This window comes from Anabrus simplex, chromosome 2 (assembly GCF_040414725.1).
Source record: "Anabrus simplex isolate iqAnaSimp1 chromosome 2, ASM4041472v1, whole genome shotgun sequence".
Classification (NCBI taxonomy): Eukaryota; Metazoa; Arthropoda; class Insecta; order Orthoptera; family Tettigoniidae; genus Anabrus; species Anabrus simplex.
This window is the reverse complement of record NC_090266.1, coordinates 1114494468-1114521064: the sequence shown is the minus strand read 5'-3', so window position 1 is coordinate 1114521064 and position 26597 is coordinate 1114494468. Positions and strand designations below refer to the sequence as shown.

At 36.1% G+C, this 26597-nt stretch overlaps 1 protein-coding gene across 3 annotated transcripts in view; it reads right to left on the bottom strand.

The window, feature by feature from the left end:
* Positions 1–26597, bottom strand: part of LOC136864728 (FGGY carbohydrate kinase domain-containing protein) — a 150164-nt gene that overhangs the window by 53197 nt on the left and 70370 nt on the right. For all 3 annotated transcript variants that reach the window (XR_010859364.2, XM_067142072.2, XM_068226399.1), the window contains exons 5-6: positions 22074–22281; positions 7485–7632 (exon numbers count right to left, since the gene is read on the bottom strand). Coding sequence is in view for 2 of the 3 variants with exons in the window: in XM_067142072.2 (XP_066998173.1) it covers positions 7485–7632; positions 22074–22281 (356 nt within the window). In the remaining variant the exon portion in view is untranslated. The remainder of the gene's footprint in view (positions 1–7484; positions 7633–22073; positions 22282–26597) is intronic.

Here is a 26597-nt window from a genome sequence, read left to right as displayed (position 1 = left end):
TAATCAGGATACTTACATCTCAGAAACTGAAGATATTACAGACCTGAAAATTTGTATTTGGGATCTTGTATAAAAATAAAGAAACGCGTATTTTTTGTGTTTGGAAAATACAATTAATGGGGGATGAAAAGGGGGGTGACTTTCTAAAATGAGTGTATCTATTTCTCAAAACTTTAAAAGTTTACAGATGTAAAAATTGGTATTTAGAATCTCCTTTAAAAGGAAAGAAAGATGTATTATTTGTTTTTGGAAAATCCCAATAGCAGGGGTGAAAAAGGGTGAAGAAGCGGTTGAATGCCTTTGATGAGGATACTTATATCTCAGATACTGAAGATATTACACAGCTAAAAATTGGTAGTTGGGATCTCATTTAAAAACAAAGAAACATGTATTTTTTGTTTTGGGAAAATCCAATTAATGGGGGATGAAAAGGGGGTGACTTTCTAAAACGAGTGTATCTATATCTCAAAACTTCAAAAATTTACAGATGTAAAATTTGGTATTTAGAATCTCCTTTAAAAATAAAGAAACAAGTATTATTTGTTTTCAGAAAATCCCAATACCAGGGGTGAAAAAAGGGTGAAGAAGCAGTTGAATGCCTTTGATTAGGATACTTGTATCTCAGAAACTGAAGATATTACACACCTGAAAATTGGTATTTGGGTTCTCATTTAAAAACAAAGAAACATGTATTTTTTGTTTTTGGAAATTCCAATGAATAGGGGTTAAACGGGAGTGACAAATTGGGGTGAATTTTTAGAACAATGTATCTCAGAAACGTACAATGTTACACACGTAAAAATTGGTATTTGGATTCTCCTGTAAAAGTGAAGAAACAGAGGTGATTTGTTTTTGGAAACCCCACTTAAGGGGAACTAAAAAGTGGGTGAAATTTTAAAATGAGCATTTCTACAGTATATCTCAAAAAGTAACATGTTACAGAAGTGAAAAATGGTATTTTTATCTCTATTACAAATAAAGAAACATGTATTTTTTGTTTTTGGAAAAACCACTTTGGGAGGGTGGAGGTGAATGAAAAAGGGGTTGAATTCTTTTATTTAGGATACTGATATCTCAAAAACTGAGGATGTTACAGACGTGAAATTTGGTATTTGAAATCTCCTTTAAAAATAAAGAAATACGTAATTTATTTTCGGAAATCCACTTAAAGGGGCGAGGGAAATTGAAAAATTAGTTGAAATATTTGTATGAAGACACAATTGTCTCAAAAACTAAAAATTTTTCAGATGTGAACATTGGTATTTAGAATCTGCTTTAAAAGTAAAGAATCACGTATTCTCGGAAAATCCAAGGATGGGGGGGGGGGGGAGGTGAAAGAATTGAAAAATTAATTGAATTAATTGTATGTGGATTCGTACATCTAATAAAAACTAAAGTTGTTACAGACGTGAAAATTGGTATTTGTATCTCCTTTAAAAACAAAGAAAACGCATTTTAGGGGAGAAATCATCCTGGGAGGCGGGGGTGAAAAGCAGTTGAATTCCTTTTATGAGGACACATATCTCAAAAACGGAAGATGTTAGAGTCGTGATAAATGGTATTTAGAAGATACTTTACTATTAAAGAAACAAGTATTTTTACCGGAAAATTCACTTCGGAGGGGGGGGGGGGTGTGTGTGTGAAAGGAAGTGAAAAAAAGTGAATTATTTTTATGTGGATACCCATATCTTAAAACTGAAGGTAACAGGCGTGAACACTGGTATTTGGAATCTCCTTTAAACATAAAGAAACGCCTTTTTTTATTCTCTGGGGGGGGGGGGGAGTAAATCAACTCAATGGCAGAAAATTGAACAAGGGGTTGAAACCATTTGATTTTACTGTTCATAATGTACTGATTCTGATCATAAACTAATTGTTTTAATCTTTCCTGGGTTCGTTTTCAAGAGCCATCTCTTCCTTTGGAGAACTTAAAACTAGATTTTAGTAGATTCTCCTAGCATACAAATAAAAATTTAAACACATTTGAAATAAATGATAGGAATGATATTGACCATGCAACTGTTCACATGTATATAAGGTCAATAATGCACAAAGTATATAATTCGCATTGCCAGAAATCCCGCGCAATTGCCTACACGCGACAATGGTGCTGGTCACATTGTCAGCAATGACAATGGCAGCAGATGTAATTTACTGCCAAGTAGCGGTCTTGCATCTTGCTGTGGGGTCCAAAATACTACCCTGTGGAATACCTAAGTCTACATTTTTTACCTGAGAGTGATATGTCTCATTATGACTTTTACTGTTACAATGTGTAATTTCAACAAACTGGGATTGTTTATCCAGGTATGATCTAAACCAGTCGTTAACATTTCCTCTAACTCCAGTCTGATATTTCATGATCAACAGTATCAAATGCCTTTGAAAGGTCAAGAAATAGTCCTATCACAGTTTCATCATTATCAAGAGCATTTATGACCAACTGTGTAAAATGTGATAAAGCAGACAAAGTACTTCTGCCAGCTCTGAATTGGGGTTGTGCATTATTTAACAAGATATATTTGATTAAAAATTTATTAAGCAGATTTTTCATAGCACATTCAAATATTTTTGAAATAACAGTAAGTATTGATATTGGTCTGTAATTATGTAAATTGTGTAAGTTTCCACTTTTAAAGACTGGGATAACTTTAGCTATTTTTAGGAGATTAGGAAACTGACCACTAGAAAAAGATTTTTTTGTTTTTGCTAGGGGCTTTACGTCGCACCGACACAGATAGGTCTTATGGCGATGATGGGATAGAAAAGGCCTAGGAGTTGGAAGGAAGCGGCCATGGCCTTAATTAAGGTACAGCCCCAGCATTTGCCTGGTGTGAAAATGGGAAACCACGGAAAACCATTTTCAGGGCTGCCGATAGTGGGATTCGAACCTACTATCTCCCGGATGCAAGCTCACAGCCGCGCGCCTCTACACGCACGGCCAACTCGCCCGGTAGAAAAAGATTCATTGATGAGATAAGTTAAAGGCTGTACCAGATAAGGAGCACATTTTTTAAAGAGTTTTGTGGGAATTTCGTCTACACCTGTAGAACTTTTATTCTTTAAAGACTGTGTGATTTTAAGAACTTCCAATTCTGTTACTGGAGTTAATTGCATAGAGTTTTGCACAAAGGTTAGGAGTTCTGGTAATACATCTGATTTATTTGCATTTTCAAGTTTGTATGGTAGGGATAGAAAGAAATCATTTATATAATTAGCCAAATGATGAGGGGCATTCATTTGTATTCCCTTATCATTTTTTATGGCAGCAACTTTATTTCCAACTGCGTGTCTGTTGGTTTCTCCCTTGATTATATTGCACATAGTTCGTGATTTATTGTATGACTCTCTAACTTTCTTGTTATTGTGCATTATCTTAGCCACCCTAAGAACTCTTCAATAGACTGATTTGTAGTTCTTAACATACTTACAAAAAACCCGGTCACAACTCTGCTGCACTAATCTACTTAGTAATTTACATTTTTGACTTGAAATCTGTATACCCTTCGTGATCCATGGCTTTTTTTAAGTTTTATTAATTACTGCAAGTTTTTTGGAAAATGTCATTCAAATTGCAATTAAAAATGCTTAAAAAGGTTCTATACTTTTGGGCAATGCTACTGTATGACCAAATGTTATTGGAGCCCAGGTCTCAAGTTTAAGACTTTCAATGAAACTGCCACATGCAGCTGCAGAGAAAAAACAAGTTAACTGTGCTTGCTTCTTTTTGGTTGAATGCTTGTTAGCATTCTCAATTTCTAGTTGCAAAATTTGAGAATGATGATCTGATAATCCAAAATTTATATTGGACGCTTGCATTTTAGAACAATGGAAATTAATATAAATGTTGTCTATCGTTGTAGCTGAGGTGGCAGTTACCCGGGTGGGTGTAAAAATTAAGTGTTTTAGATTACAGCTTTGAAGAACATGCAGTAGTTGTGATGTTGACGGAAGGTTTTCTTCAGCAAAATCTATGTTAAAATAACCACAAAGTATTACTTCTGCGCTGCTATTCCTACCGAAAATGTTATGAAGGACTTGATCTAATTTTCCTAAGAAAATCTCCACATCAGCATCCGGTGAATGGTACAAGGTTAACAGAATTACCCTTTTACCATAGGGAAGCTTAAATTCCACTGAAGTTAGTTCAAATTCTAATTCAGAATTATGCACTTCAAGATCATTCCTTTTTTTATATTCTATTTCTGACATAACAAAAATACAAACTCCCCCATGCTCTTTCTTAAACCGACTGTAATTACTTGCCAGATTAACATTAATGAGTTCAAGTTCATCATTATTACACCAACGTTTATCCAAACAGATAAACATAACATCCTGTATTTAATTTAAAATTACTTGTAATTCTAAAATTTTATTTTTAAGACATTGAATGTTCTGATGAAATATTTTGAACTGCCTATTCCCACCCTCCAAGTCATTACTATTTCGATAAACTCCTGAATGTGGGAAATGATGCAGAGGAGAATGTAATGGTAAATGAGGCTGATCCAGAAATGGAGAGTGATACTGCAATGGCAGAAGTGGAAATGGCTATTAAAAAAATGAAAACAGGAAAAGCAGCAGGGATGGATGAAATATGTGTGGAAATGATAAAGGCATCAGGACCTATTGGACTACATTGATTATATAGGCTGCTAAGGTGTATGTGGAGGAAAAAAGCAAGTACCTGATGATTAGTGTAAAGATGTAATAGTACCAGTGTTTAAGAAAGGTGACAGGAAGGTATGTGACATTTATTGAGGAATTACACTGTTGCCACAGGTAGCCAAAATATTGGAGAGAATAACAGAATGGAAGATGAGAGGAAGGTTGGAAAGAAATTTAGAAGAAGAGCAGTATGAATTTCGACAGGGAAGGTCAACATAGACCCTATATTTAACATGAGATTACTGATGGAAAAACAGTGGGAATACGGAAAAGATCTGGCGATGGTATTCCTTGATCTAGAGAAGACATACAATAGTGTTAATAAAGAAAAGATGTGGGAAAACTCTGGAAAGAAAAGGATGTGGAAGGCAATCAAGGGAACTAGTGAAAGCAATGTATAAGAATTGTTTCAGATGTGTCCAGACTCCAGTGGAGAGAACAGATTGGTTTAGAAACAAAACTGGATTAAGACAGGGAAGTGTATTGTCTCCACATATCTTTATAATGGTTATGGATGAAATTCTACAGGAAACAAAGGCAAGATATGAAAATATTGTTGTCTGCAGATGACATAGTGATCTGGGGAGTCAATGATACAGAAGTGCAAATTCAACTGGAGGCTTTAAATAACAATATTGAGAAATATGGTATGAAAATCAATATGGAGAACAGAAATACAGTGGTGATGACAAGAGAAGGAAGAGAAGGAAAACGAATCTTTAGTACCAGGGGATAAAACTTTGAGGCTGTTGAATACTTCAAATATTTGGGAAGTGAAATAATGCAAGATGCAAGGCTGGATAACAAAATCAGCAGAAAGGTACAAGCAGGAAATATGTTCTACCAGAATGAAAGGAACCTGGTGCAGAACCCAGAAGTTCCTCTGGAATGTAAAAAGATAATATAGAAGATGTACACTAACTGAGCAAATGTCATAGGATAGCGGAGCACTGATGCGCAGGTGTGTTGTCTGCGCACCACACGCCCCCTGTGCCAGTGGCAGTTGTATAGGAAACCTTGTGAGGAGTGGCTGTGCATGTGACAGGTGTAACATGGAACGTCGTCGTGAGCTGACACTGTTCGAACGGGGTATGGTGGTCGGTGCCCGACGGATGGGAAGTGCGATTTCGGAAGTGGTGCGGGAATTCGGCTTTACATGATCAACCGTGTCTAGGGTGTATCGTGAATGGTTGAATGCGGGTGTCACCGTCCACAACAGATGAACGACCGGCCGTCCAGCCACCCTCGATGACTGTGACCGGCGACATCTGAGATGGATTGTCAATAGTGACAGACGGGCAACTGTGCAACAAATCACGGCTCAATTCAACACAGGCCATGCTAGACACGTCTCCCAGTGGACAATCCACAGGAACATGGGTTCTATGGGGTATGGGAGCCAGCGCTGTACACGGGTGCCACTGTTAACCCAACGTCATCAGGCACAACGACGCGCATTTGTCGCCAGTCACCAGGGATGGACACTGGAACAATGGCGTAAAGTGATATGGTCGGACGAATCATGATTTCAACTGCACCATGCCGATGGGAGGCACCGTGTATGACGCAGACCATATGAAGCGATGGATCCCACCTGCCTCGAAGGTGTGGTCCAGGGCGCTGGTGTCTCTGTTATGGTCTGGGGTGTATTTTCCTGGTATGGAATGGGCCCTCTAGTTGTTCTGGAAGAGACTTTGAATGGTATGCGGTATGTTGAACTGTTCGGAGACCATCTTCACCCATTTTTGGCCTTCCATCGCCCAGACGGTTCTGTGGTGTTTCAAGATGATAACGCGCCGCCATATCGTTCCCACATCACCCGGGAATGGCTCCAGGAACATGCAGCAGAGGTCCAACGACTGCCATGGCCACCCAGGAGCCCCGATATGAACCCTTTCGAGCATATCTGGGATGTCCTGGAATGCAGGCTCCCTGCCATGGATCCTGCACCCACGAACAGACCAGCATTGGCAGCCGCTCTGCAAACGATTTGGTGTCAGCTGTGTCCAGAGGACTACCAGGGACTTGTCGACTCACTTCCATGGCGTCTCACTGCAGTTCGCAGGGTCAGAAGAGGCCCCACATGCTATTAGGTGACTATCCCATGACATTTGCTAAGTCAATGTACTATACCCCTGTATTGATGTATGCATCAGAGACTTAGACTTTGACAGCAAAAAATGAGAGTAAAATTCAGGCTAGTGAGATGAAGTTCCTGAGGAGTATGGTAGGGAAGACAAGGAGAGGCAGAGTAAGAAATGTTGAGGTTAGGAAAGAGATAGAGGTAGAAAAACTGAGTGATAGGTTGGAGAAGAATAAATTGAGATGATTCAGACATATTATGAGGATGGAGGAGGGAAGGATACCAAAACAAGTGTTGGAGGCTAAGATAGAAGGAAAGAGGGCAAGAAGGAGGCTCAAAGCAAGATGGGTGAACTCTGTCAAGAACAGTAAACGCAACAGTGGAGAAGTGCCCTCAACAATGACCTGGCAGGAGCTGGACAAGGGGAAAATGATGATGATGATGATGATAGACAGATAGGTCAACCAAGAATTTTAACTTCTCTTTGGTTTCTGGTAAATTAAATAATTTGCTGGTCACGTTATTAAGAAATCTGATGTTGTTCTATATTACAACGTTAATTTGAATTTCCTAAATTAGTATAATTCTGTTACAACAATGCTAATGTTACATATTCTAACACTCAGTAACTGTTCCAAAATCAGTGACTGACAATTTTGTATCACATGATCTTAGAAAGAATAATCTCTCTGAATGAGTCAAAAGCTTTTATTACTGCAATGTAACTCACCATTCCAAGAAGAGTAGGGTCAGCAAGTGGAGAACGATTTCCATGAAAGTCTGGCCACACGTGGATGTTCTCGGTGAGCATAGTAAGAGAAGTACCTCTCTTTTGAGCCATCTTCTCCAGTAGACCATTCAAATAATCTTGAATATGCCTACGAAAAAATATTTTAAAATTTAAGAATATTGACAAATGTGGATATGTGTCGAGATAATGAACTGCAAATGGTAATGAGACCACTGAGTTCGTAAAGTCAGTCAAAGAAGAGAGCAAAATGAGCAACATTGTTAAACTGAGAAAGGAGAAGAGAGAAAATAAACCAACACACTCTCTCTCTCTCTCTCTCTCTCCCCCACTCACTGAATTGTGTAACTTTCACGCCCTCAGCTTGATATATATATCTCACTCTCTCTCTCTCTGAACTGCGTGACTTTCACGCCCTCAGCTCGATAAGATTATTTTCTTCTCAATTCATACTACCGTACTCCCGATTGCACATAAAGATGACTAACAATTTAATAATAAAACTGTATTGATTTTTAATACATCAGATATGAACAAGCTTTACCAATCATCATCAGGTAAAAATTAAATCCTTTATGAAATAATAAAAACTGTTACTAGTCACAAGTTTTATTAAACGATTCCATTAAACATTAAACATTTCAGAGACTTTGCTCCATCGTTTGGTGGTGAAAATAGTGACATATAACTGAATTCTTGCTCTATGTTTTGAAAGAATATTGCATTTAAAAGTATAACCATGTGCATTGTGAATTTTGGGTCAACTATAGGTGTGTGTTTTCTCAGAAATATACAGTTACTGCTAAAGGTTAATATTGTTTTTAAAGAAACATTTTCAATTTTATCATCAAACATGTATTGAGGAGCTATTAACTGATATTTATAAGTTTCTAGAGCTTCTAACATTTTCAGTTTTATCCCCTTCTTATGTATGTAAAATGGTGACAGAATTGTATATTTGATACTACATGTACTGGGCCATGTAGAAGAGCAGCAACTGCTGATTTTTCACGCTTATGTAGCCAAAGTGCTGCCAGGTGTTTTTGAAATCTGATGACAAATCCTCTTCCAGTTTGTCTAATGTAAAAGCATCCACAGTTTTTACAGGTCATTCTAATTGAATGTATTTGGTGGTGGGAAAGAGTTAAAGTGATAGGGCAGTCAGTCTATCACTGATAACTTACAATTTATATTCCACCTAGTCAATACCTACTTATTACAATCTTTCCATTGTTGACTAAATATCGTACATGTTTTTAGAACTTTTTTGTTCTCTTCTTCAGTGGTTTTGCAATCTATCAAGCATATCAAGGACTTGTTGATCTCATTACTTTATCTTTCCCTACAATTAACTTACAAACTGTTATCGTTCTATATAAAACTAGCTGTTACCTGCAGCTTCCTTTGCGAGGATTTTGTAATTTGATAAAATTAATCGTTGCCCGGTACTGCACTAAGACATTACCTAAAAAGAATTCAAGTCATCCTTCACTTATTTTCACCCCCTTAACTGGCTTCTCCGAAAACAAATAAATACGTGTTACTTTATATTTAAAGGAGTTCCCAAATACCAATTTTCACACTGTAACATCTTCAGTTTAAGAGATATATGTATCCTCATAAGAAGAATTCAGCTCCTTCCTTTTCACCCGCTTTCCCCGAAAACAAAAATACGTTTTTATTTTGAAAGGAGATTCCAGATACCAGTTTTCACGTCTGTAACATCTTCAGTTTTTGAGATATACTGTAGGTATCCTTATGAACAAATTCAACTCCTTCCTCAGTTCTTTTCACCCTACACCCTGCCCTTAAGTTGAGTTTCCAAATACCAATTTTCACGACTGTAACATGTTAATATAGACTTACGATGTAACATGTTAGATTTTTGTGATATATTGTAGATATACTCAATTTAAGATATACCCACTTTTTCAATTCTTTTCACCCCCTTAAGTCGATTTTCCGGAAACAAAAAGTACGTGTTCCTTTATTTTAAAAAAAAGATTCCAAACATGAACATTCATGTCTGTAACATATTCAGTTTTTGAGATATAAGTATCCAAATTAAAAGATTCAACCCCATTTTCAGTCCTCCCCACCATTAAGTAAATTTTCCGAAAACCAAAAAGTAAGTCTTCCTTTATTTTTAAAGGAGATTTCATGTACCAATTTTCACGTCTGTAACATCTTCAGTTTTTGAGATATAAGCATCCTCATAAAAAGGATTCAACCACCTTTTCAATTATTTTTACCCCCTCAATTGAATTTTCAAAAAACAAAAAAAAACAAACAAAATATGTGTTTGGTTACTTTTAAAGGAGAAACAATTTTCACATCATTACTGTTCAGTTTTTGAGATATAGATATAAACCAAACCAAACCCCATGGCACTTAATGCCCTCGAAAGGGCCCTGGCCTGCCCAGCGACCGCTGCTCAGCCCGAAGGCCTGCAGATTACAAGGGGTCGTGTGGTCAGCACAATGCATCCTCTCGGCCGTTGTTCTGGGATTTCGAGACCGGGACCGCCATCTCACCATCACATAGCTGCTCAATTCTAATCACGTAGGCTGAGTGGACCTCGAACCAGCTCTCAGGTTGAGAGAAAAAACCCTGACCTGGCCAGGAATCGAACTTGGGGCCTCCCGGTGAGAGACAGGCATGCTACACCTATACCATGGGGCCGGCTGAGATATAGATATACTCGTTTTAAAAATTTACCCCCCCACCATTTTTCACCACCTTAGTGAAGGAAAATACAAAAATCCTTACTTAGTGAGCACCTACACTGTAATATAAATGTGTCTCCAAAATTTCATTTCTTTATGTCCATTAGTTCATTAGTTTTGGCTCGGCGGTGATGAATCAGTCAGTCAGTCAATCAGGACATGTTTTTTTTTTGTTTTTTTTTTTTTTTTTTTTGCTAGTTGCTTTACGTTGCACCGACACAGATAGGTCTTATGGCGACGATGGGACAGGGAAGGGCTAGGAGTGGGAAGGAAGCGGCCGTGGCCTTAATTAAGGTACAGCCCCAGCATTTGCCTGGTGTGAAAATGGTAAACCACACGGAAAACCATTTTCAGGGCTGCCGACAGTGGGGTTCGAACCTACTATCTCCCGAATACTGGATACTGGCCGCACTTAAGCGACTGCAGCTATCGAGCTCGGTCATGTTATTTTATAGAACAGACTAGCAAGACACCTGTGCTTCGCTACGGCTTTAAAATGAAAGTTATTATTCAAATTTTTACAGTTTGGAGAGTCCACCGTCGGCTGAGCCTGTAAAATACGTCCTCAGTTCGTACTTCAAACGGTTTTGGGGGAATGATTATTTATTTTATAATCTACCACTCACTTGAACACCGTACGGAAGAATTTGAATGTTTTAAACAGTATCTTATTTAACATCTAGGATATAAAATATAATTGAACTCAATTTTCAACTTCCTTTCACCCCCGTTAAGTGCCTTTTCCAAAAAGAAAAACATACCCGTTCCTGTATTTTTAAAGGACTTTCCAAATACCAAATTTCTTGTCTCTCACATGTTAAGTTCTTTACATATACTGGTACTTATTTTAAAAATTCACCCGCTATTTCAATTAATTTTGATTTTGTAAGTCAAACAGTAATGGAGGAATGAATACTTTATTAAGGGGTGAATGTTTTTAAATATTTATTAACATCTAGGGTATAGAAGACCACTCTTCATAAAAAGAAAATTAAGATTGTGCCTAAAATGGTTTCAGAAGAATGGATATTGTGTTTTTCAGTGTCAACCACGATCTTTTTAAAGTAGCTAATATTTTACGCCTAGGATATAAAAGAAGACCCTTCTAATAAAACTACAACTTTGTACGTCAAACGGTTTTGGAGGGATGAATAATTCTGTTTACAGAGCTAACCTCATTTAACACTTCAGGGGTATGGAATGTTATAAAAGGTTTCCTATTTCACACCTAGGATTTAAAATATATACTGCTATTTGGAATTTTGTCTTCTTATGTTAAACCGTTTCCGAGCGGTTGAATTTGTTTCCAATCTTCTGTTATTTAACACCTATGAAAGAAGCGTAAACTTCTCAGGCAATGCTGCGTGTGCAAACACACTACCCAATCTTCACGTCTGTAATATGTTAAGTTTTTTAGATATACCGTAGATATGCTCATTTTAAAAATTCACACTCTTTAACACTTCCCCTTAAGTGGATTTTCAGAAAATGAAGTATGCGTGTTCTTTTACCTTTACAGGAGATTCCAAATACCAATTTTCAATTCTGTGACATGTTACATTTTTGAGATATATTGTAGCCTAGCAGTTACCCATGGCTTCGTTCGTGTCCATTACGTAATTTGATAAAAGTAATCGTTCTTTGGCACTGTAGTAAGACATACTCAGAAAATCCCTAAAGTATAAAAACTCACCAAAAAATAGAGTTTCATTTAGCCCCTCTTTGTAAATTACGTTTGAGGTATTGCTTTTTGGGGCTAAGATGACCATGCGACACAGAACTGTACACGTGAGAAACAGTCTTGTCTCAAGTCGAAAAAATACACATTTCTTTATTTTTAAAGGAGATTCCAAAACCAATTTCCATGTCTGGAACATTTTCATTTTTTTAAATATAAGCATCCTCATAAAATATAATTCAACTCAATTTTCAACTTCCTTTCACCCCCGTTAAGTGCCTTTTCCAAAAAGAAAAACGTACCCGTTCCTGTATTTTTAAAGGACTTTCCAAAAACCAAGTTTCTTGTCTCTCACATGTTAAGTTCTTGACATATACTGGTACTTATTTTAAAAATTCACCCGCTTTTCCAATTCAATTCAGCCTCTTAAACGGATTTTCCGAAAGTAAAAATATGTGCTTCATTATTTTTAAAGGAGATTCCAAATACCATTTTACACAACTGTACATCTGTAACACCTTCAGATTTTGAGATATAAGTATTCTCATGAAAAGAATTCAAATTCTTCTTTCCACCCCTTTCCCCCCTTAAGTGAACTTGTGTACCGGGCGAGTTGGCCGTGCGCGTAGAGGCGCGCGGCTGTGAACTTGCATCCAGGAGATAGTAGGTTCGAATCCCACTATCAGCAGCCCTGAAAATGGTTTTCCGTGGTTTCCCATTTTCACACCAGGCAAATGCTGGGGCTGTACCTTAATTAAGGCCACGGCCGCTTCCTTCCAACTCCTAGGCCTTTCCTATCCCATCGTCGCCATAAGACCTATCTGTGTCAGTGCGACGTAAGGCCCATAGCAAAAAAAAAGTATGTGTTTCTTTATTTTTAAAGGAAATTCAAAATACCAACTATCACATCTGTGACAGCTTCAGTTTTTAAGATATAAGTATCCCCATGCATGGAATTCAACTCCTTCCTTACTTACTTTCAAACCCCCTTAAGTCAATTTAAAAAAAGAAAAGATGTTTCTTTATTTTTAAAGGAGATTCCAAATACCAATTTTCACATCTGTAACATCATTAGTTTTTGAGATATAAGTATCCTCATACAAAGAAATCAACTAATTTTTCAATTCATTCACGCCCTCCCCACCCATAAGAAGATTTTCCAAAGACAAAAGAATAGGTATTTCTTTACGTTGAAGGAAGATTCCAAATACAAATTTTCATGTCTGTAACATCTTCAGTTTTTAAGATGTAAGTATCCTCATAAAAAGAATTCAACTCCTTTTTCAGCCGCCCCCACCCTTGCACGTTAATTTGAACCCCTTCCTCCCCTCTCAGTCAAAAGTGCGTGTTTTCTTTATTTCCAAAAGGAGATTCCAAATACCACTTTTCATGTCTGTAACCTTCAGTTTTTGAGACATAAGTTTCTCCATAAAAATAATTAAATTTTTTCACTACCTTTCACTCTCCCACATAAGTGAATTTTCCGAAAACAAAAAGTATGTGTTTCTTTATTTATAAAGGAGTTTCCAAATACCAGTTATCACAATTGTAATATCTTCAGGTTTTGAGATATATGTATCCTCATAAAAAGAACTGAACTCCTTTTTTACCCCCTCCCCCCGCCACCAAGTTGATTTCCGCCCCCTCTCAAAATGAGTGTTTCTTTATTTTTAAAGGAGATTCCAAGTACCAATTTTCATGTCTGTAACATCTTTAGTTTTTGAGATATAAGTATCCTCATTAAAAGAATACAATTAATTTTTCACCGTTAACTTCACCCCCACCCCCAATATGGGTTTCTTTATTTTTAAAGGAGATTCCAAATACCAATTTTCACGGTCATTTGTTTACATCAATAATGAGATGTACGAGTGAGGTGTGTTACAGTATGTTAACGTTTGATTTGTGTAATTTTGAAGTACAAAATGAGTTCAAGAAAGAACAAGTGTCTTTCCATAAGTAAAAAAAGCATGTGATTCAAGCTATGGAGGATGGACAATTAAAAAAACTAGTCACCAAACAGTTCGATATTTTACCATCGATACTGTCCATGATTTTGAAAAATAAAGATCGCGTCATAGAAAGTGTCTTAAGTGCGAGTAGAAAAAGGTCACATCAGGGTGAATTTCCCCGCCTTGAAGAGTGCTTGCTTAAGTGGATTCGTCAGTGTAGAGAACAAAACGTTCCCCTGGGGAGTTTCATGTTGAAGGAAAAAGCGAAGTCTTTTGTGCAGTCTCTCGGGATTAAAGGATTTGCAGCAAGTGAGGGGTGGCTTTCAAATGTCAAAAACCGACACGCCATCACATTTAAAAAGATCTGAGGAGAGAGCGCCAGCGTGGATAATTCCATTTGTTCCGAATTAATTGACGAACTAAATGAACTTTTGAATGGCTATGACCCAAGGAACATATTCAACACAGACAAAACCGGGCTTTTTTATAAATGTTTTCCTGATCACATTCTGACGTTCAAAGACGAGAAGTGTCATGGAGGGAAAGTGAGCAAGGAAAGAATAACTGTCCTTCTAGCACGTAACATGGACGAATCTCAAAAGTTGAAACCACTCATTATAGGGAAATCTGCTAAACCATGCTGCTTCAAAGGAATAAAATCGCTGCCCACAGCTTATCGGTCAAACAAAAAAAGCATGGATGATGACAGAGTTGTTTAATGAATGGCTGACCTCGGTTAACAGTTACATGAAAAAGGAAAATATAAAATCTTACTGTTTTTGGACCACCGCACCGTGCATAATAACCCACCACCATTAGATCATGTAAAATAGATTTTTTTTCCCCCACCCAACATGACATCAAGATTGCAACCATTAAACCAAGGCATTATTCAAAATTTAAAAGCTCTCTACCACAGAGAAATTGTTTCTTTTGTGCTGGATAGCATCGAAAAAGGTGAGAAGGTGAACATAACAGTTTTGACCGCTATAATCACGATTGATAAGGTCTGGAAAAATGTCAACCATGCCACCATTTATAACTGCTTCAAAAAGTGTGGATTTAAACAAACCGAAAACATGGAACAGTCATCAGAGCCGCCAAAATTTATGAATTTTGACTTAGGATGGGGACTTCTACCTAACTGTGGAGAGTTAACGTTTGAGGATTACGTTCAAGTTAACTATGACATCGGTGTCCACGGTGCCCTAACCAATGCTGAACTGTTGCATTTAGCCTCTCTGGATGTGGACGAGGAAGAAAACGAAGAACAACCACCAATTCCAGTCACATTGAGTGAGGCAAGGACATCTCTTACTACCCTATGCTCCTACGCCCTCAGAACGGACACAAGTGACGATTTCTTCTCAGCTCTCACCACTATTGAAAATTCAATGGACAATGATAGATAGAAGTCGCTCAATCAAACAAAAATTACAGACATTTTTTCAAAATGAACAATTCTCTATGAACATTTCATAATTGTACAAATGTTGTGAAAGAAATGAGTATGTATAAGTGAAACTCTTTGTTTATTTGAATTATTCCCTTCCTCCCACTTGGTTACTTGAACTCCTATTACTTTGAACTCTCGGTAAATTGAACTTTTTCTCTGGTCCCTTGAATTTCAAATTATCGAGAGTCGACTCTATAAGCATCCTTACACAAAGAATTCCACTCATTTTTCAATTCCTTCGCCCGCTTTAAGTGGATTTTCTGAGAAAAATAAAGACATATTTCTTTATTTTTAAAGAAAACTCCAAATACCAATTTTCACATCTGTAGCATTTTCAGTTTTGAGATATCACTATCCTAATAAAAAAATTCAACCCCCTTTTCAGTCCTTTTCACCCCCCCCCCCCCCTTCTTATGTGGTTTATTCCAAAAACAAAAAATACATGTTGCTTTATTTTTAAAAGATTAAAAAATACCAATTTTCACATCTGTAACATGTTAAGCTTTTGAGATGTTCTGTAGATATGCCTATTAAAAAATTCACCCCCTTTTTCAGTTTCCTTTAAGTGGATTTTCCGAAAATAAATTATCAGTGTTTCTTTACTCTTACAGGCGATTCCAAGTACCAGTTTTCAAGTCTGTATAACATGTTAAATGTGTGAGATATATTGTAGGCCTGGATATATTGTTTTTAATTCCACCTCGTTTGTCACTCCCATTCACCCCCTATTCATAGGATTTTCAAAAACAACAAAATATGTGTTTCTTTATTTTTAAAGGAGATTCCAAATACCAATTTTCATGTCTGTAACATCTTCAGTTTTTGAGATATAAGTATCCTCATAAAAGTTATTCAACCAATTTTCCCCCTTTTTTCACTGCCCTTAATGGGATTTTGCAAAAACAAAAAAAACACGTGTTTATTTATTTTTAAACGAGATTCCAAATACCAAGTTTTACGTCTGTAAACTTTTAAGTTTTTGAGATATAGATATCCTCATTTAAAAAATTCACCCCCCTTTTCACACCTTAGCGATGGAATACCTGAAAATCCTTCCTTAGTGAGCACCTACACCCTAATATAAATGTTTCTATACATATAGCCTACTAGCAATTACCCACGGCTTTGCTCGCGTGGATTTCGTAATTGATCAAAGTAATCGTTCCTGGCCATTGTACTAAGACATTATCTGAAAATTCCTAAAGTATAAAAACTCACCCAAAAATTGAGTTTCATTTACCCCAGAAATTCTTGTAAACCATGTTTGTGGTATTACCTTTTGGGGCTGAGACGACTGTGCGACATAGAACTGTACATATGAGAAACAGTCTTCTCTCAAGTCGAAGAAATAAATACATGTTTCTTTATTTTTAAAGGAGATTCCAAATACTTATTCCCACAACTGTAACATCTTCAGTTTTTGAGGTATAGATAAGTATCCCCCTAAAAAGTATTCAACCTCTTGATCAGTCCTTCCCCCACACTCACCCCCATGTAAGTGTATTTTCCGAGAACAAGAATACATGCTTCTTTATTATTAAAGGAGATTCCAAATACCAATTTTCACGTCTGTATCATCTTCAGTTTCTATGATATAAGTATCCTCATAAAAAATAATTCAACTATTTTTTACTTCTTTTCACCCCCTGTTAACTGACTTCTCCGAAAACAGAAAGGTACAGGTTCCTGTATTTTTAAAGGACTATCCAAATACCAAGTTTCTTGTCTCCAACATGTTAAGTTTTTGACATATAATGTAGATATACCAGTACTCATTTTAATTCCTTTCAGCCCCTTAGCTGGACTTTCCGAAAACAAAAAATACGTGTTCCATTTTTTTAAAGGAGATTCCAAAGACCAGTTTTCACGTATGTTACATCTTCAGTTTTTAAGATATAAGTATCCTCATAAAAAGTAATTCAACTATTTTTCACTTCTTTTCACCCCAGTTAAGTGCCTTCTCCGAAAACAAAAAGGTACATGTTCCTGTATTTTTAAAGGCCTTTCCAAATACCAAGTTTCTTGTGTGGAACATATTAAGTTTTTGACATATACCGTACGAGTACATATACCGGTACTCATTTTAAAAATTCACTCGCTTTTCCAATTCTTTTCAGCCTATGAACTGGATTTTCTGAAAAAAGTGTGTTTCATTATTTTTAAAGGAGATTCCAAATGCCAGTTTTCATGTCTGTACATCTGTAACACCTTCAGTTTTTGAGACAAATGTGTACTCATAAGAATAATTCAACTTCTTCTTATCCTTCTTCTTCTTCTTCTTCTTTCCAACCCTCTCCCGCTTTGGGTGGACTTTCCGAAAACAAAATGATACGTGTTTCTTTATTATGAAAGGAAATTCAAAATACCAACTTTCACGTCTGTAACAGCTTTAGTTTTTAAGATAAAGAATCCTCCAGAACATATTTCAACTACTTATTTACTTATTATCAAACCCCACACCCCTTACGTAGATTTTCCTAAAAAACAAATGCGTGTTTCTTTATTTTTAATGGAGATTCCAAATACTAATTTTCACGTCTGTAACATCTTTAGCTTTTGAGATGTAAGTATCCTCATACAAGGAATTCAACTAATTTTTAAATTCATTCACCCCCTTAAGTGGATTATCCGAGGACAAAAGAACACATGTTTCTTTACTTTGAAGGAAGATTACATATATAAATATTCATACCTCTAACATCTTCAATTTTTGAGATATAAGTATCATCATAAAAGGAATTCAACTCCTTTTTCACCCCAGCCCATTAAGTTCATTCCCCCCTCCAAGAAATGCGTCTTTCTTTATTTATTTAAGGTGATTCCATATACACATTTTCACGTCTGTAACAGCTTCAGTTCTTAAGATAAAGTATCCCCATGAACATATTTCAACTCCTTGTTTCTTTATTTATAAAGGAGCTTTCAAATGCCAATTATCACGACTGTAACATCTTCAGTTTTGAGGTATATGCATCCTCATAAAAACAAATTAAACTCCTTTTTCACCGCCCCGGCCCCTAAGGTGATTTCCCCCAAAATGCGTGTTTCTTTATTTTTAAAGGAGATACCAAATATTAATTTTCAAGTCTGTAACATCTTTAGGTTTTGAGATATATATGTCCCCATAAAAAGTTTTCAACTAACTTTCAATTAATTCACCCCCTTAAGTGGATTTTCCAAAGACAAAATATTATGTGTTTCTTTACTTTGAAGGAAAATTCCAAATACAAATGATCATGCCTGTAACATCTTCAGTTTCTGAGATGTAAGTATCCTCATGAAAAGAATTCAATCCCCTGATCAGTCCTTCCCCCACCCCCACCCCTATTAAAGTGTATTTCCCAAAAACAAAAATATGCATTCCTTTATTTTTAAAGGAGATTCCAAATACCAATTTTCAAGTCTGTAACATCTTCAGTTTTGAAGGTATAAGTATCATCATAAAAAAATAATTGAACTACTTTTCACTTCTTTTCACCCCCTGTTAAGTGCCTTCTCCGAAATTGAAAAGGTACAGGTTCCTGTATTTTTAAAGGACTTGCCAAATACCAAGTTTCTTGTCTCTAACATGTTAAGTTTTTGACATATAATGTAGATATACCGGTACTCATTTTAAAAATTCACCCGCTTTTCAAATTCTTTTCAGCCCCTTAACTGGATTTTCCGAAAACAAAAAAATAAGTGTTTCATTATTTTTAAAGGAGATTCCAAATACCAGTTTTCATGCCTGTACGTCTGTAACACCTTCAGTTTTTAAGATATAAGTATACTCATAAACATATTTCAACTCCTTATTAACTTATTATGAACCCCACACCCCTAATGTCGATTTTCCAAAAAACAAAAACAAATGCATGTTTCTTCAATTTTAAAGGAGACTCCTAATACTAATTTTCACGTCTGTAACATCTTCAGTTCTTGAGGTATAAGTATACTCATAAAAGTAGTTCAACTGATTTTTCACCCCCTTCCTACCTGTTAAGTTAGTTCCTCCCACCCTAAAAGTGCATGTTTCTTTATATTTAAAGGAGATTCTAAATACCAATTTTCACGTCTTTAACATTTTTAGTTTCTGAGATATAAGTATCCTCACACAAAGAATTCAACTAATTTTTAAATCCATTCACCCCCCCTCCCCCTCAAGTGTATTTTCCGAAGACAAAAGAACACATGTTTCTTTAATTTGAAGGAAGATTCCAAATACAAATGTTCATGCCTCTAACATCTTCACTTTTTGAGATGTAAGTATCCTCATAAAAAGAATTCAACTGCTTTTTCACCCCAGCCCGTTAAGTTGAGTCCCCCCTCCAAAAATTGTGTTTCTTTATTTTTTAAGGTGATTCCAAATAAAAATTTTCACGTGTGTGACCATAAGTTTTTGAGATATTTCTCCATAAAAAGAATGAAAATTTTCCACATCCTTTCACCCTCACCGTTTATGTGAATTTTCCGAAAACAAAAAAAACTTGTTTCTTTATTTATACAGGAACCTCCAAATGCCTATTATCACGACTGTAACATCATCAGTTTTGAGATATATGTATCCGCATAAAAAGGATTTAAACTCCTTTTTCACCGCCCCCACCCCCAAGTTGATTCCCCCCCAAAAAATTGGTGTTTCTTTATTTTTACAAGAGATTCCAAATTCTAATTTTCACATCTGTAACATCTTTAGTGTTTGAGATATAAGTATCTTCATACAAAGTATTCAACTAATTTTTCAGTTAAATCACCCCCCTTAAGTGATTTTCTGAAGACAAAAGATTACGTGTTTCTTTACTTTGAAAGAAAAATCCATATACAAATTTTCATGTCTGTAACATCTTCAGTTTTTGAGATATAATTATCCTCGTGAAAAGAATTCAACTCCTTTTTCACTCCACTGCCGCCCGTTGAGTTGGTTTCCTCCCACCCAAAGAAATGCGTGTTTCTTTCTTTTTAAAGGAGATTCCAAATACCAATTTCCGCATCTGTAACCTTCAGTTCTGAGATATAATTTTCTTCAGAAATATAATTCAATTTTTTCCTTTCACACTCCCTACTCAAGTAAATTTTCCAAAACAAACAGTAACCATTTCTTTAAAAGAGCTTCCAAATACGCATTATCACGACTGTAACATCTTGTGGTTTTGAGATATATGTATCATCGTAAAAGGAATTCATCTCCGTTTCCATACCCCCCCCCTACAAGTTTATTCCACCACCAAATGCGTGTTTCTTCACTATAAAAATACCAGTTTTCACGTTTGTGACATCTTTAGTTTTTTTGGTATATATATATATATATATTCTCATACAAATAATTAAACTAATTTCTCACTTCTTCCCCCCCCCCGGCCCATTAAGGGCTTTTCCCAAAAAACAAAGAATATGTATTTCCTTATTTTTAAAGGAGATTCCAAATACCAATTTTCACGTCTGCAACACGTTAAGTTTTTGAGATATACTGTAGATACGCTAAATTTAAAAATTCACCCCCTTTTTCAGTTCACCTTAAGTGGATTTTCCAGAAAAAATATATATATATATTTTTTTTACTTTTACAGGATATTCCAAATACCAGTTTTCAAATCTGTAATATGTTATGTGTCTCAGATAATTTGCAGATATAGTCTTTTTTTAAATTCACCCCATTTGTCACTCCTGTTCACCCCCTATTCATTGGATTATCCAAAACTACAAAAATACGTTTTTCTTTATTTTCAAAGGAGATTCCAAATTTCACTTTTCATGTGTGTAACATCTTCAGTTTTTGAGATATGTCTCCTCATAAAAGGTGTTCAACCCCAATTCTCCCCTTTTTCACCCCCGTTAATGGGATATTCTGAAAAGAAAAAAAATTTGTGTTTCTTTATTTTTAAAGGAGATTCCAAATACAAATTTTTACATCTGTAATTAAGTTTTTGAGATAGGCCTATAGATATCCTCATTTTAAAAATTCACCCCCCTTTTCACCCGCTTAGCGACGGACTTTCCAAAAATCCTCCCTTGGCAAGCACCTATATGTTAATATGAATGTATCCCTAAAATTTCATTTCTTTTTGTCCAGTAGTTTTGGCTTGACGATGATGAATCAGTCAGTCAGTCAATCAGTCAGTCAGTAAAAGTTATTTTATATATATAGACATAAACTCAGTCTAAGAAACCAACTATTATATGTCTATCTAAATTACTGAAAATTATTTTATAGCCTTTGTGTGCTCAATTTTCAGTCTAAAAGTAATAAGTGCAATACAAAATTTTACAAGACTATTTGTTTTCAGCAAAATAATTTAACAAATAAATAATTGACAAATCTGTTATTACCTTTCATGCTTTCATTTTATGTATAAATTCACTGTAAATTCATGGTAAATTCAATTTGACTTCATTGTAACTTTTTTTTTTCATTTTTGCTAAATCCATTCTTTCTGTACTTTAAAAATAAATATGACTTGTTAAAGTCCTATTTTTTATTCAAGTAATTATGATTTCCTTTTTACCCTTTTGATCATTCGATGAAGTAACTACAACGAACGCACCACCCCTGAGAAGAAGAACTAGTGAGTACCTACTCGCGATGCTGAGGTCTAGACCGAAGATCGACAATTAAGTGTGCAATACACATACAATTAAGTGACGAATGAATGTGAGGATGTTGTTACAGAACAAAACATAATTAATAAACTGTTCTATGTTTCATAAAGTTTTATCTTGTGTTTGACAGACTGGAAGACTTACAGGTTATATTAACTATGTAAACTGTAACTTAAATATTACCTGGTATTTCCAAGTCTTCCCTTAATATCTCTGGTTGCAGGGTGAGTTTCAATAATATGATCGATTAGTTTTCCAGTGGCACTCTGTCCACCCTCATTTAGGAAGAGTGAAGGCACCATTGCACTAAAGTAAGGGCCCCACACTCCTGGCACAAATACAGGGTCTTTACTAATTGCCATATGGCAAGTAGATGTACCACATATGAGACCTGCAATTCCAAAAACATTTATTAAATCACAGACACTTTTCCCCTGAAAGAAAAACTTGTAGTTTTGATCATTTGAACAGTCTCCGCATCTCTTGTTTCACAGGAAAAAAAGGCATTTTAAAAACCTTAGCCCACATGGCTACTACACATAAAATAAACCTGTATTAAAAATGTCTGAAATGTGTGAATTCACAGTAGTACTCATTACAGAAGATTTTTTTTCTTTTCCTTTTGCTAACTGTTTTATGCTGCATCGACACAGGCACGTTTATGGTGACGATGAGACAGGACAGAGCTGGGAATGGATAAGGGATGACCATGGCCATAATTCCAGCATCTGTCCAGCGTGAAAAAGGGAAACCACAGAAAACCATCTTCAGGTTTGACAATAGTGGGGTTCGAGCCCACTATCACCGGAATTCAAAATCACAGCTACGTGGTCCAAACCCCAAATCCAACTCTATTGGTGCAAAAGAATATAAGTGCGAATATGCTGCCATTGATGAAACAAACAGCAATATGCAAAGGGGGTACTCTACTATTCACTTGAACTCTCTGGAAATTTATGTAATCTTTACTAATCTTATAAAGAAAGAAAGTCTGGGGGTTTGTTTGTATGCTGAGTCAGGAAACACTCAACCGATTCCCTTAATTCTTTCACCATGCACAATTACACTAGATTATCAGGGGAGCAGGTAGTTTTATAAAAGGTAGAGCAAGTTCGGGGCCCTTAAAATTGAATATGAATCCCACAAATTCTACTTAGAATTGAGTTTTCTACAAAATAGTTCCTTCTACATAAGTGCATGTAAAATTACCATTGCTCTCTTATGCATTTTTATTACACTTTTGAAAAAAATAAATAAACATTTTTGTTCTACTACATTAAGTTAGCACAAACTGTGCATAATTCTCACAAATACTGGTATATCAGCTTTGGCCCGGTACAGACACCATGTTTTTTCTCTATTGTAGTCTGGGTACTGCAGTTGGTCTTGGTCCAAGCAAGGAAACATATGAATACTTTGGGTGCTAAGTCTACAGGTCAGGCACGGAAGACTAATTTTATAGTATATTTATTCATTAAGCATATTCAAATATATATATGGTGATGCAACTGTAACGAGCCTTGGCCTACCAAACAGCCGTTGCTCAGGAGATTATGAGGCAACAAATACTATCGGCTGTTATTCTTGGCACTCAAAGACAGGAGTGCTGCCTCACCAATAGTTCTCACATAGACTGAGTGAACCATACCAGCCTTCAGACCAGGTAAAAATTTCTGAGCTCGACAGGAATAAACTCGGGGTCTCTGGGTAACAGGCACGCTCACTACCCCCAGACCAAAGTATATAAACAGGCTTTCACTACAAAAAAATCCTTCATGTATTAACAAGCTGCCATGAATGACAAGGTACTACAAATCACATGTGATTAATGGGGACGTTAAAAAGGAATAAACACAGTAATTATGTAATTTCAAAAGTATAACATAAATTTAAATAATGTAATATTTTGTCCATACCAACATTATGTACTGAATATGTGGTGCCTCAGGAACCCTAATGACCTCAGAGAGCTATCATAACTATTTCCCAAATTTCCTCCGTGGGTAGTTGGAAACCCTTCCAAGTTCACAGCAATTACAATAAGAAGTTATTTCTTGCCCACCTATTCAATACAATCCACCTTTTGGTGTTTACAATTTCATCCAATTACATACAATTTTGTGCTGTTTTATAGAAAAAACATTTACTACTGTTCTTAAGACGACAATTGAACATTAGTTTCAGACACAAGGTTTTGAATTGGCAATGTGATAATTTTAATTATTTATGTTATCATGTTTTTTTTTTTTTTCTAGGGGCTTTACGTCTATCACATTTTTAAGAAGTGCTTTAATGTTGTTTTTTTTAGATGTAATGTAAGTTGGTTTTTCGACTACTGTAATTTTAATATTGACTATTGACTTTTTAAATATGTCCACGACTGTTTAAGATACATCATTTTAAGATTAATTAAGGCTGAAGTTGCTTATTAGGTGAACGAAACATGTCCCTTAGAGAAATTAATTGTATGTAATTGGATGAAATTGTAACAACCAAAAGGTGGATTGTATTGAATAGGTGGGCAAGAAATAACTTCTTGTTATAATTGCCATTAATAACATCATTCAATACAGAGTAACCATGAGGATAATGACCTTTAACCCTTCCATGTGTCGCAAAAGTGTCGAGGTATGGTGCCACATGCTCTGACCAATAATTCTATTATTTCAATCTCTTAAAGATGGTATTTGGATTTGTAATAGGGGATTGTGGGTTCGTAAATTTCTTTCTTTCATTGAATTTACCTCTTCTGGTTGGCCTCTGTGGTGTTCGAACTGCACAGTTAGGTCTATGATGAAGCCTTTAGGGCTGTTTTCTTTGAAGTCTATCATGTTGATAAAACAAACAAACACTGCCATTCATGGGCGATCCGTGAACTTCTTTGTGGACGTTAAAGACCTCCTTCTTCAGTTCATTGGCTATGAAGGATTTAACTTGATGGTTTTGAATGTTTTTCAGAAGCTCTCCATGTTTGCAAGATCCCAGGACATGAGTAGGAGCCCAGCAGTGCCGACAGAGGTGGTTGTTCAAGGATTTGCTGGGCATAGAGGTGCACTGCAGAAACGTTTGTCATAATTTTTATTGCCTCTCATCACTCGTTATTAGACATGCCAATGTGACTTCTTACCCAAGAATTTTCAAGTGTATACTCTTTGCATAGTTCTATTCTGAGTCCTCTTTGAGTTATTGAACACCAGGAGGTGAATTCACGATGTGATTTCTTACCCAAGAATTTGCTGGTGTATACTCTTTGCATAGTTCTATTCCAAGTCCTCTTTGAGTTATTGAACACCAGGAGGTGAATACACGATATCTTAATTCTTGCAGGATTTTTTTAGTATCACACAGACCATTCTGAGCATTTACGGCTTTTTGGGCATCAAGTCTGGAAATGTTCGGAAGTTTCAAACATTCCTTAGTTTCTGTACGAGAATCTCTCAAGGTGTGAGCCAACAAATGATCGTCCTTACGAAGTATGTTATATGAATTAATGAACTGAAGCTAAGTTTCCCATGATGTTTGGAAAAGGGCGAGACCCTTACACTTCTTTTCTGAATAGATCATGTCTGGTGTGTCAGTAGGAGGTTGCATGATTTTCCTTGTTGCACTTTTGATAATTTTTATCAGCATCAGACAAAAATTTGTTTGGAATTTTCCTGAAGCACATGTTAGGAATAAGTATATAAGATATAAGACTTGAGCAGATGGAGTAATTCAATATTATAAACTTCTGGTCTTCATTAACTAGTGGCAATGAAGCTAGAAGCTGTAATTTATTGTGGAGATTCTTCATCACTTCACTCTCTTTGATGACTATTGTGTCTCGGAAAGTAGTACTGAGGTAACAAATCTGATTGCCATTCCCAACAGTGACTATTTTACAGTCTTCTTCTATACTGTATTGAGAGACGCCTGTGTTAGCTCACCTCTAACCACACACATCCTAGCATGCATTTCCAAGGATTAATATTGAGACCAATTTCTCAAAACTTCCTGGAAGCTAGCCTCGTGAGTTTGAATGCTGCTTGACTGTTATATCCAATGATGACTGTATCATCTGTGAAGCCTGTAGTGGTAAATGGTTGTAGCTCTGCAGTTACGAGGCTTTCCATACTGGCGTGAAAGACTGTCTTCATGTAGTTCGTCCAATATATGGTCGACTGATAAATTATAGAGAGCTGGTGATAATGGAGAGCTTTGTACCACACCTCTTTTTATTTTATTTACTTTGAAAAATACTTTGGAGAAATTTTACTGGCATGATGGACCTGCATTAGATGTAGAGACAGTGTTTGCAGGGAGGAACTGCTATGTAACGTCACCCTATATGGATAGTCTGTAGCACCGTTAAGACCCAAAACGTGACGATGTTTTTCCCCTACCGTTCCTACTGCCTACATTTCCCTTAAATACCAAATAAACAAGTCCTGGGTGCCTTAACACATTCCCTGCCAGCATTTTCTAAAATATCTTTCTCAAGAGCTGTTTTGGCAGTACCAGTCAATTCTAATAAATGGCACTAAATTTGATCAAAAATGTGTCAATCGAGTTAAAAAAGTAAATATTATGCATTTAAAACAACTTTTTTTGATGCTTTAAAGTGTAAGTGGCACTTCAGGCATGTTTCGGATGAGAGTGCCCTCTGATGCTTTAAAGCATCAAGCAATACTTTTCTTTTGTACTAATTATTTGTATAACAATGCACAA